Source organism: Vidua macroura, chromosome 2 (genome assembly GCF_024509145.1).
Source record: "Vidua macroura isolate BioBank_ID:100142 chromosome 2, ASM2450914v1, whole genome shotgun sequence".
Taxonomy (NCBI): Eukaryota; Metazoa; Chordata; class Aves; order Passeriformes; family Viduidae; genus Vidua; species Vidua macroura.
Genome location: NC_071572.1, coordinates 33,292,818 through 33,305,360, shown reverse-complemented (window position 1 = coordinate 33,305,360; position 12,543 = coordinate 33,292,818). Strand labels below are relative to the sequence as shown.

Genomic DNA, 12,543 nt, shown 5'->3' with positions numbered 1-12,543 from the left:
ACTTCAACCCAATGGTGCTAGGAGAGCAGGGGGGCAGTTAATAAATTCCTTATATAGAGGGAAAGAGGGGAGTCTGGTTTGCAGGAGAAATGTGTTTATGTAGGCTGGGAAAGGTATAGGGGAGGGCAAGTTACCACTGCCCTCTGGACCAGCTCTCCACCCAGGGGCTGGTCCACTGCCAGTTGTCTGCACAGCCATTTGAGCTGAAACATGGCAAGAGCTGCTGTTGAAGACCTACCAGTTTCCCCCTGCAATTTGGACTCAGACTCACTCTGCTCTCCATCTTCCCCCTCTTCCTGCCCTGAGCTTTCCTCCTCTATCTCCTCCAAACAATACACGTGGGGCAATTCCCAGTTTTTGGTCCCTACTTCTCCTAGCTTGCTCTCTCCATGCTTCTTCCTTTCCTCATACATTCCTAGCCAACTTTTCCAATTAAAGCAGCCACAACTTCCTGCCTCTCCTCATCAAATCCCAGTCCCTCATTCATCTCACACCCAAGTCCTTTGCACAACAAATCCCACTATCCTCAAGCAAAAGTGAATTCCTTTCCCCAATCCCTCATGTTTACCCCATCTGTCATCAATGTCTTTCCCTCTCACCTATAGACCTTTCCATTATTAAACACTGGAAAGCTGAACACTGGATTTGGGGGTCTTCCTTAGGAACAACTACAACAGGGAAAGAGGGGATAAGGAAGAAGGCATCAGTGGGAACCAGGAATGGCAGAATCCTCCCTGCTCAGCCCAGTGATGAAGCCCCAGCCACAATTACATGGTTTTGAGTCCCTCTGTACCACACTGAGTTTTCTATGGGAAAGAAAGAGGTTTGCACATGCTCACTGGAGATAAGACCAATGCAGATTTTATTTGGTATAAAATAAAGATACATACCAAAACCACTTTTACTGAGCACGTGCTATCAATTTTATACAAACATTAATATATTTGGCCAAATCAGAATAGAAATCAGAGGTAAAAATAAAAACACAGGAGACATCCTCTACAAAGAGGTCATTGCCCCTACCCAAAATGGAGTTCCAAAACACTGAAGTGACAAATGATTTCAAAGAAATATCTTTGAGAATATTTGAATACAGGCAAAAGACCACCACATCCTAAGTTAAAAAGAATATGCAACTGCTTTGACTGAAATTTCAAGAGACTGAAACCTTATGCCCATGACAAAAAGCTTCAGTGTATATACAGTTGAAGTTTGGCAAAGTTGAACCTTCAGAAACAGGGCAACAAGTTTGGAAGCTCCAGGGAAGGACTGGATTCCCACTCAACAGCAACAAGAAATGGCACTGCAGGTGCCCCCAGGTTAGCAGCAGAGCTTAACATCTCAGTGCTGGAAGCAAGAATTTCACAGTACTCAATACCCAGACTGCAAGTCCTAAAACGTTAATCAGCTCCCAGCCTGCTGTTCAGAGCTGAGACTGCCAGATACACGTCTCACCAACAAACAAGAGGCCCCCTAATCATTGAAACCCACCACCTCAATGTGTTTGCATCCAGCTTTCATCTCTTTGAAACACAGCCAAGAGAAGGACAATTTGGACCTGGCCCCTCATTCACACACACACACACACACACACACACACGCACTGCCAGTGGGGTGTTGAAAACTGCTAGTGCAAGGCTTGACAAATCATATTTCTCCCATGTCAGCCTCCATGGTGATAGGTGTCATGTTAAGTTAAATAGGAAAGACAAAACAACATCTCAGGTAGTCCCAGTGCTGCACGGATTGCATGGTGACTCTGAAGAATGACATGCACCATCAGAGAGTCTCAGTGACAGCTCTCTGTGCTCAAGAAAGGAACAGAACATGCTGTCGGGCTTGTTGGCTCTCGGGATTTCAGTGGTTTAATTGCGTTACCATAACAAACCCAAAATTCTGCAGTATTTTTCTCGTTGAGCTTTACTGAAAGTGATGATACTGAGAACTTAATGCAGAAACTCAGGACTTTTCTTGATGCCCAGACTGATGGGGGAGGAGGGGGCTAAAATGACTCATGCAATACTGAAGTTGTTAAATAAGTAACTCCACAATCATTCTAACACTTTTGTTAGATACTGCAACTGATACCGTACCTGCAATATGCAAGTACATACTGTGGATATCTACAAGGACTCCATATCCTAAGGAGTAGAAATAAGGCAGGGCCCAAGTATTTCTTGGCCGTGGACTTTCATAATTTCCCACAAGCAATTATGGCATGGAAATATCCCAGCCTTTTATGAATAATTACAGTACTCAAGTTTCTACCTCCCTTAACTTGGATGTGTGACAACCAGGAATTAAGTAAAAACAGACAACAGAGTTGTCTTGTGAGCATTTGTCAGTTTTGTACCCATTTCCCACTGTGACTTTTTAATAAATTAGTTGTTAATTCATTGTATGTAATGTAGCATAAGTAGGTAATTTTCACCAATCTCAGTCTGAAATACTACAACTTTATGGCTGAGTCCTGCACTCTGCAGGACTGCACTTTCTGTTCTCTGCATGTGGTGTCACTGACAAAGTGATTCTAAGCCTTCCAAGTTCAGGTTGGCTATAAAAATGTGTTTACTGTTCTCTTGCTTATCATGCCATGCTCTGCTCTAAATGAGCAGTCATGGTTCAATTTTCTACATCATCCAGTAGAACTGTGACTTCACCTTAAACTGCCCATAAATGTCCAGCTGCTCTCAAAATGCAGTCTAACTATGGGTGTCCTGCTTTCAGCAAGTTCTGGTTGGTTCCAAAGATCTCTGCCACTGAAACTCCATGTTGGTTGTCCTAATTAGGCCTGTTTCTGCCTTTTCCGATAAATACCAACACTGACATTTGAAAGTACATTTGCTTTTTCTTCAAGGCCTGAGTTTCAAGACCAAGTATATGCTGTAAGCATCCTGAATGATGCTGTCCAATGTCATCAAAATACCCTGAAGAGAAAAGTGGGATTCATTTGTTGGTGAGTCTTAGTTGTCCTCCTTGGGCAGGAGAATTTTAGAAAACCTTCTAGTGACTGAAGCACACATGTCACACCACCAGTCACTAAACAACTGTCATCCACATACTGTTCTAAGATGTCTCTCTGGCCTGCTTGCTCCTTTCTCAGCTTTGGATATTCCCTATGGACTTTTTAGATGAGTTTTCTAATGAATTCAGGTGCACTGAATACAAACCAAAAATTACACTTGCTATATTTTCGTACACTTTGCCCAGTAGAGCCCTTTTCACAATATACAAAAATTTAAAAATTAAAAGAATCACTCATGGAGAGCAACCAGGCTAGTGAACAAATTTTGCTGACAGAAACAATTATTGATACAGAAAATGCATCTATCATAGATTATCCTGAGTTGGAAGAGACTCACAAGGATCAGCAAAGTCCCATTCTAGGCTCTGCATAGGACAGGCCCAACAGTCACATCATGTGCTTGGAGCATTGTCCAAATACGTGCTGTGACCACTTCCCTGGGGAGCCTGTTGAAGTGCCCAACCACCCTCTGGGTGAAGAACCTTTTCCTAATACCCAACCAAAATCTCCCCTGGCACAACTTCAGGCCATTGCCTGGGTCCTGTCACTGGTCACCAGAGAGGAGAGATCAGTGTCTGTCCCTCCACCCCCCCCTCATGAGGAAGCTGTGGATTGCAATGAGGTCTCCTCTCAGTCTCCTCCAGGCTGAACAGACCAAGTGACCTCAGATGTTCCTCACATGGCTTCCCCTCAAGGCCCTTCACCACCTCTGCAGCTCAAACATGGAACAGTTTCAGAAAATACCAAATAATTTTTGGAAAATGGATTTTCTCCCAGCTATAAGAAACAAGTTAAGCTAGATGTTAACACTTCTTTGCTCATCATGATGAACCATTTTAAGTGAAATTAAGTGTGAACTTTGAAAGACTTATGAAAGATATTTACCACCTAAAAGAGCATGATGAGATTCCCTGTCAAGGTGAGGAGAATGCTTAACTGTTGCATCACACAATTCTGTGACTGCAACTTCCTAGGAACAAATCAAGAGGATATACTGGATTTTAATCTCCCATCCTATTTAAGAAAATAAGTACCATATCATCTTCTGGTATGCACAAAAATCTTAATTTCTTTCCAAACCTGTCAGTACAAGTCAGGCTGGGTATAGTCCCAGAGAAGCCTTCCAAAATAGGTTACCTGACAAAGGTTATCAAGGCATTGTACAGGTACTGTCTATACAAACACCATTATTAAATGCCACTGGAACACCCAGAGATAAATTTTGATGTCACAGGCACAGTGAGAGAATGCAGAAACATCCCTTAGATAATACAGAAGTTTTTCCAGCACAAAATGAGACCCTGTAATTCATACTTCAAGCAGAAGCCCAAGGTTGCAAAACTGTATGAAGTATGCTACAGGGAAATGGATAAATCTGTTGAAAAATATTGTTACGACTACATTTTCCTGTCAGATAATGAAAGAAACCTGCTTCTTATGCTAACATACTTTCAGATGGGAATATCAAGGGAAAAAAGAGCCAAAATAAATGAAGGTTCATCCTAACTTAGTGACATACTGTACAGCATAACACTCAGAGCACAGAAATGTACAGTGCAATGCAAACACCTCCTCCAGGATAACATAACATCTTTGATCTGCCTTTATTTTCAGCACTTTATATTAAATACTGCTTTCTTCCTGATCCTGGATTATCCTCATTTTGAAACTCATATTCTGGGTTTGTATTTGAGGAGTGCATGTAAACATCCCTATAATCCTGTACACTCTTGTGAAGCCATTTAAAGACTACCAGACTGTAATAGATTCAAAAGCAGTCTCTATGAAGTTATGAAACTGCATCGCTAAATTACAATTGAACCTTCTATCCTCACATAAAGAAATTAAGAAACAAAGGTGCTTCCAGATAAACACACACCCTCTTCTTGTACAAGTTGCAGGACATCTGCAGGGACATGTCATTTTAAAATCCAAAATAAAACTCCAGTGGTTTTTGTTTGTTTGTTTCATTTGTTTGTTTGTTTTTTTAATTTAAGATTTTATTTGGGAGCTTCATGATTAATTTGTCTTAGCCTCTTAGGAAACATTTGCTTTTGTCCAGGAGTTGCCAGCTGAGAGGATGTTATTGTTTGGAAGGGATGTGATCAGAAGGACCCTGTGCACGGCACAATGTGTCAGCCCGGAAGCGAGGGAAGAAAAGTGATTCTCTCATCTGAGAGAGAAAACAAAACGGAAATGTCGAGCATTTGCCTTCCAGTTTCATTCACCCCTACACGTGTTCCAAAGAAACATGTTAGTCACCTGTATCTCACATGAGTATCACCAAACGATATATATTATAAAAAATCCTACTTTCAAAACAATTACAGATTTCTTTAGAAAAGCAAAGATTTCTGCCACAAACACCTTCAAAACACATAAGCAGGCAAATGCTTACCCTCCCTGCACCACTTACCCTGCTGCTCAGAACGACGGACAGAGCTGGACACGGTTCCCCTTCCCTCAGCCCCCTCCCTACAGCACCAGCAATGAACAGGGGCAGAGAGCATCTCTGCAGAGCAGGCTTGGAGCAGGAGAGCTGAGCCCTACCCTGCAGCAGGCTCCCTCCTCCTGGCTGTCCAGGCCCCTGCTGACCCCTGCAGCGACTTCACAGAAGCCTCTTGTGTTTCAGTAGCAGTAGGATAGAGGTCAGTGTGATTCAGAGCTCCAGAAGGGCAATGCTCTCACAGGAGCACCTTCCAGGCCCTCTAATTCCTTGCTGAGAGTCTTCACCTGGAGGATTTTTCAATTTTCATGCAGTTTGTTTGTAGCATACCTGTTCTTTGTACACGATCACAATTTCAAGCTAAAAGGCTCCAAGATGATGCCGTACTCGGAGGACACCTCTTACCAAACCCTCCTCGTAAATAAAACATCCCCCTGCCCCCTCCACGCAGCCCAGAAGGAACACAGCCACAAATGAAGCCACAGCGGCACGGGGAGCCTGGACCCTGCAGCGCTGCCTGCACCCGAGGCGAGGCAGGTGTCCCTCAGCCCCCGAGGGAGCGCCCGGCCCGCCAAGTGGGCGCCTGCCATGCCAGCGGCGACCCCCGCGCTCAGCTCTGCCCGACGGCGCCCGTCCGTCTGTCCGTCCGCCCTGGGGCCGGTCCGGGACGTGCGGCTCGGGCGCTACCGGGCGTCGCCGGCGCTGAGGGGGTAGGCGAGGATGCTCATGGCCTCTCCGCACGCCGCCTCCACCTGCCGCACCTGCTGGCGGCTGAGGCGCTCCCGCCAGGCGTGCACGGCCTCCCGCGCGTCGCGGGCGGAGATGAGGAAGGGCCGGTCGGAGGAGTAGGCGGCGCCGCGGGTCATGTTGACCACGAAGTCCTCCAGGGCTGGCGGCACCGTCAGCCCGGCGAAGCGCAGCAGGCGGCGCAGCTCGGCGCGGGGCTCCCGCACCAGGTCCTCGTAGCGGAGCTGCGTGTAGCGGCGGCGGAGCCAGTCCGGGGCGCGCCGGGCCAGGAGGAGATCGCGGAGCCAAGACTGGCAGATCACCTCCAGCGCGCCGCCGAGGAAGAACTCGGCGCGGTGCTGCGGCTGCGGCGGCCGCCCTCCGCCCAGCAGCCCGGGCGGCAGCAGGAGATGCTGCTGCTGGTGGCGGGCCGGGCCCCGCGGCTCGGCGCGGTGGCGGCTGCGCAGCACCTGGACGCTCTCCCGCAGCAGCGCCTGCCGCGCCTTCAAGCGGGAGTTGTGGACGGCGCGGGGGTCGCGGAAGAGCTGCACCACCCGCAGGTTGAGGCCGGGCTCCCGCAGCAGCGGCAGCAGCGCGCCTAGCTCCAGCAGCCGCACGTCCTTGATGACCACCACCGGGTACTTGCGGCACTCGGCCTCCAGCTCCCGCAGCGCCCGCGGCGGACACGTCTCCTCGCAGGTGGCGCCGTCGACGAGGCCGATCTCCCCGCGGGGCCGCGGGGCGGCGGGGCAGAGCGGCGGCGAGCAGATCACCTTGTTAGTCCGCCAGCCGAAGATGCTGGCCGTGGTGAGGTTGTCGGCGGCAGGCGGGGCGGGGGCCAGCGGGTCGCGGGGGCCGGACGGGGCGGTGTAGAGGCGCAGGACGGAGAAGTCGCATCGGAAGAGGGCGCGCAGCATGTCGCGGAGGGCTCCCTGCAGGCTCAGCGCGTCCCCCGGGTAGAGCGCCTGCCAAAGGTGCCACATGGGCTCGTACAGGTAGAAGACGTCGGGGTGCTGGTTGAAGAGCTCCCCGAGGAAAGAGGAGCCCGTTCGCCAGGTAGCGTGCAGGTAGATGTGCCGCTTCCCCGCCGTCCCCGCACTGCCGTTACCCGCCGCCCCGGCCGTGCCCGCCTCATCCTCCTCCTCTTCCTCGTCCAGCGGCGGCCGCTGCTCCCAGCCCCACTCACTCAGCGCCTCCTCCAGGCTTGGGCAGCGCCGCAGCAGGGGCTCCTCGTCCGTTCGCCCGCGCCTGGCCCCGTAGTCCAGCGCGTAGGGCACCAACAGGAGCAGCAGCAGCGTGTACAGCACCAGCACCGCGGCGAAGCGGCGATGTTCGCCTCGCCACCGTCGCCGGCCCTTCATCGCTGGGACCGGCTCGGATCCCGCCTCCGCCGACCCTCTGTTTGCCGGAGAGCGGCTCTTTGCGGAGCAGCAAAGTTAGCGGCGGCGGCGGCGGCGGGGATGTGGGCGGCGGGCGGTCCTCCCCGCCGGGGAGCACGCCCACGGGCACGCCGGCCCGGCTCCGGGCCGCTGGCCGCGCCGCCCGCCGCTCTCGCCGCCGCCTCCTCCTCGTCCTGCTCCTCCTCGCAGCGCGACGCGGACGCGCCCGCACCTGCCCCCGCTGCCGCTTGAGAAGCCACTGCCGCCAGCGGGGCGCGGGCTGCTGCTGCTCCCGGTGCCGCTGCGCCGGGCTCCGGGCCGCCCCTCGCCCGGCCTCCCTCCCTCCCCCCCGGGCAGGGCCGGAGGGGCGGGCTCGGCACGGCGGGACTCACCCCCGCCCGGGAAGGGGCGCACCGAAGAGGAGGTGTGTTAGCCAGGACAGGTACCGAGCAGCTGAGGGTGTCCCGAGGAGGAGTGGTTGGTCCTGCTATTCACCAGAGCTCCGGAGAAAGAACACGTAAGACGCTACAGTAAGGAGAAGAGGTGCAAATGTATTTTTAGGGTAGACGACAGCTATTAAAATCTGCAGTGAGTTTCAGAAATGCTGCAGTTCTGCGCTGTAGAGAGCTGCGGGGTTTCTCAGCTACACTTTTGGCTACGTATGTGTGCTGATGGGATGCGGACATCTCAATCATGACTCATTGTTCCAGTTTTTACACCTGTAAGTTCCATAGCTGTCTGAGCAGGTCACCCTTTGCAGCTAGAAGGAAGAAATGGGCACCCACAAAGGGACATTCAACCTATTGTGGATGTCTTCCTGATAGCCCTCTTTATTAACTACAGTAGGAGCATAAAGTTACCAGTTCAAATGTAGACTTCTAGTCTTTTAGACATGTAAGATTATTTGAAATCTCCTGGGAGATGGAAAGTCAACAAGATATTGACTTCAGGTGTTTCAATTAAAACACATAGTCTCAGAATCTCCAGCCCAGCCCTTGCCAGCCCTTGCCTGACCTTGGAAGGTGCTCACATAAGGAGATGGACCATGGTCCCATGTTCCTGGTCCAGGCATTCAGCTGTCAGGAAAGTGAGGTCCCTGTCCTGCTGATGGTGTAGTGGGAGCTGCTGACAGTCCTGACCTCTAGGCAATAGATGGCATCCTCTGTAAAATACTACTAATAATTAAGTATGCTGTGCAGGGTGAAATTCAGAGAGGATAACACAGTTCTTGCCCTTGATGTATGATGCTTTGACTCCCAGAGGAGTCTTTATGGTATATAAGCACCAGTCGTTAGACATATGACACAGCCTTTGTCAATGACACCACATGCAACTGAGAACAGAAACAACCCATTAGTTTCATTGGTTCTAAAAATGCTCCATCCATATAAATATATAGATACACAGCCTGAAGATGCTGGACATAGTATGAATGTCCAGTTATTAAACAATAATCTAATTTTGAATTTGTCAGGCAAAGCACAAGGACCAGAAATCAATGTGAGAGAGAAAAAGCATGCTTCACTTCTGTCCAGGTGGTGAGCCAGTTGTCTGCCTGCTAATGCTTTACTTACCCTATGTTAATAAGTGTTAAAGACTGGGCTTCCTGCCCTTTATAGCGTGCTGAGTGAGTAGATGGTGCCAAACAAGATTTGTGAGCTTCTTAGCAGAAGAATGTTGAAATTATAGCATTGGAAAGAAAATTCTACCTCAATATACATTTTACTGCTTATGTTTTTAAACACCAAGATACACCAGTATTTCACACTTAGCAGTGTGAGTTTCACCTCTGACTCAATAATACCAGGATTTCATCCAGACTCTCAAACATCTAAAGGAGGACAACAGAATAAAAGCACACTTGCCAAAATCATGTTAAAGTCTTGTCAAAAAAGTCCCTTCCCCATCCAAAAACCATTTATACTTATATTTTGAGACTCTTCAGTTTAGCTGACTTGTGTGGCATCATGCAAAATAGTAATTTGGATAGATTTACCAAGATAGGATCCTGAGAAGTACCGACGAGAATGGATAACTCTGAGATGCCAGGATTTCCCCTTTGTAAGACAAAATAATGGGTTGGCAGTAGCATCAGCACCACTGATGACAAAGGAGCCATGCTGCAAGACATGTTATTTTAAACTAATTTTGTATGGGTTTCTACAACATATACTTAGGCCTAAGAACTAAAATCAAGGTCTTAAACCTGCCTAACTGAAGTAAAGCTGTCTTGTAAAGAATCAAACTTCTCACAGAGTAAGACAAACTATCAGAAAAATGTGAAACCATAGAAATAAAACTACATATGTCTTAACGCTGATTTTTTTTCAGACAGTGGAACTACAAACTTCTGTAGTAACTGTTCTAGAAAAAATGAAAGGTGCAAATAGCTTTATCACAAGTTACATATTTTAGTCAAGATAAAACCATAGTTGTTAAAAGATTATCAGATCAAAAAAGAATGACAGTAAATGTTCTGTTCTCCACCTTCACAACGGTTCCTCTACTGCAAGAAGATTAGGCTGTAAGTGTTTACTTCAGTTGTTTTGGGTTACAGCTGTTTCTGGCACAGGGAGATTCCAGCAAAGCCAGTATTTATTTTGTCACCCTGCAGGTGCCTGAGCTAGACTTGTAATCGTTGAGCTCCAGCCTTCCTGAAGAAAGTACCTACTTCTCAAGAAGTACCTAATTTGAACACTGGGGAGTGGACTGCTGGTCTAAAGAGATCAGCTTTCTCTTTTTTCAATTTTCAATTCCGTACTGTGTTGTCTCTTCAGCACAGATGAGAGAGATGATTTTTCCCTATTTAGGCTTTTTATATAAACCACAAAGACACCATTTAAATATACAAATGATCTGCATCTCTTTCTAAGATCAGGACAGATCTGTACCCAAGGGAGACAGCCAGGTTCTTCTTCAGTGATCTGTGAAATAGTCTGCCCATTTGGCATCTAGCTCCTGCCATTTTTTGGTAATAATTTTGCACTTAATGTATTTTGTAAAGGGGTGGGGGAAAGAATATAGGCATAACATGTTCTGCATATTTTAGTATTGCAGTATTTCCTTTCTAGTTTCCAAGCTTGTAAGTACTGGCTGTTTTTAATACAACATAACATTGGCTTCCTGTGTATTATCTCTCTAACTTAATTTTTGCTCTTCTGTCTCCCACGGTGCTTCTACTGTCAAGAGAGACAGTAAATGCTGGAATGCAGCATTTCAGCCTCAATAATTTTTATATTCTCAGCAGAGGCTTCAAAATAGAAATAGTTGCCTCTATATCTCGCAATCTTTCAGCTCTCCCATGCTCTTGTCATTTTCACAGAGTACTTTGTGAGTAAAAATAGCTTGATTTGCTGATAAAATTAAACATGCTTTGCACACAGAGCACCGCCCTCAAACATCCTGACTGTTAATGAGCTCTCTGCTTGCACATGTTGTCACTCACAGCCTTCAGCCAAGAGGAAGTCCGTGGTTAGTAGCAGCTTAAAAACCTTCCAGAAGCCAACAAGCTAGGACAAATGTCCTTATTTTTGAAGTTACTTTGTCATCAGATGTTCTGACATGTGCAATACCACATGTTTCGCATATGGGACCAGACCTAGTAGCTCATATTTTAGAAAGGGCATGTTGAGAATAGTGGGAAGGACAAGCTGGTCCAGGCGAGATGGCTGGTGCAGAAGGGACTTTTTGCAGTATAGTTTTCCCGAAAGTGGAACAGAGATTGAGGACCTGAAAAAGGTCAAAAACGTCGCAAAAATTCCGAGAGACTCAATGGAAATTTAGAGGATCTGAAGAAAGTGGAAAGTAAGACAGAAGCAGAGTTGACTTCTAATCTGGGGCTGGTAAGCAGTTGGGTGGAAGTGTCTTCAGATGCAAAGCCACATTCAGAAGGTAGCAATTCAGCTTTCTGCATGTACACCTGATGTCACTCTTGAGCATCTGCAAGGAAGACAAAGAAATGATGCATGAAAATGTACCATTCTTAACTACCTCGGTCTTGTGTATTCCTGATCATTACACTGGCACAAGTCCAGACCTCTGAGTTTCTCTGTGGGCTGATTTGAGAGAACCCAGGTGTACAGTTACTGGTTGCAGCCAGAACAGCTTCATAAGAGGGAAGTCCCGCTATCAAACCTGATTTCCTTTTATGACAAGGTATCCCACCCAAGTGATCAAGGGCTTGGATTTCAGTAAAGCTTTCAATACTGTCTCTCACAGTATCCTTCTGGACAAAATGTCCAGCACACAGCTGGATAAACACATGGGTGAGCAACTGGCTCACAGGTCAGGCATAAAGGATTACAGTGAACACAGACATTGGACTGGTGACCTGTCACTTGTGGGGCTCTACAGAGCTCTATCATAGGTCTTGTGCTCTTACACATCTTCATAAAGGGCTTGGATGCAGGAAGGGATCATAAGCAGGTTTGCAGACAATACAAAACTGGAAGGAGCTATTGCCTCCCTCAAAGGAGGCCCTGCAGAGAGACTTAACAAATCAGAGGGCTGTGCAATCACCAATAGTAGGAGGATCAACAAGGAAAGGTGCTGGATTCTGCACCTGGGGTGGGGCAGAATGTATGGACAGACTGGGGAATGAGATGCTGGAAAACAGCACCGTGGAAAGGGACATGAACATGAGTCACGGCTGTGCCATGGCAGCCAGGAGGGCCAACCATGCCCTGGGGTGCATCAGGCACAGCATCACCAGCAGGGTAAGGGAGGGGATGGTCCCGCTCTGCTCTGCACTGGGGCAGCCTCACCTTGAATACTGTGTGCAGTTTTGGGTGCTGCAATATAAGGAAAATGTAAAACTATTAGAGAGTGTCCAAAGGAGGGAGACGAAGATGGTGAAGGGCCTTGAGTGGATGCTGTATGAGGAGTGTCTGAGGGCATTTGTATGTTCAGGCTGGAGGAGACTGAGAAGAGACCTCATGACAGTCTACAACTTCCTCGTGAGGGGAAGA

General features: G+C 48.0%; 1 protein-coding gene across 1 annotated transcript; it reads right to left on the bottom strand.

The window, feature by feature from the left end:
• Positions 1-838: 838 nt before the first annotated feature.
• CHST7 (carbohydrate sulfotransferase 7) lies at positions 839-7,598 on the bottom strand. Its single transcript, XM_053971363.1, has one exon. The coding sequence runs from the start codon at positions 7,556-7,558 to the stop codon at positions 6,155-6,157; it is 1,404 nt and encodes a 467-aa protein (XP_053827338.1). The 5' UTR covers positions 7,559-7,598; the 3' UTR covers positions 839-6,154.
• Between the last annotated feature and the right edge of the window lie 4,945 nt (positions 7,599-12,543).

Excerpts from the sequence above, each read along its gene's own strand:
- CHST7 (XM_053971363.1), bottom strand. The coding sequence starts at position 7,558 with ATGAAGGGCCGGCGACGGTGGCGAGGCGAACATCGCCGCTTCGCCGCG.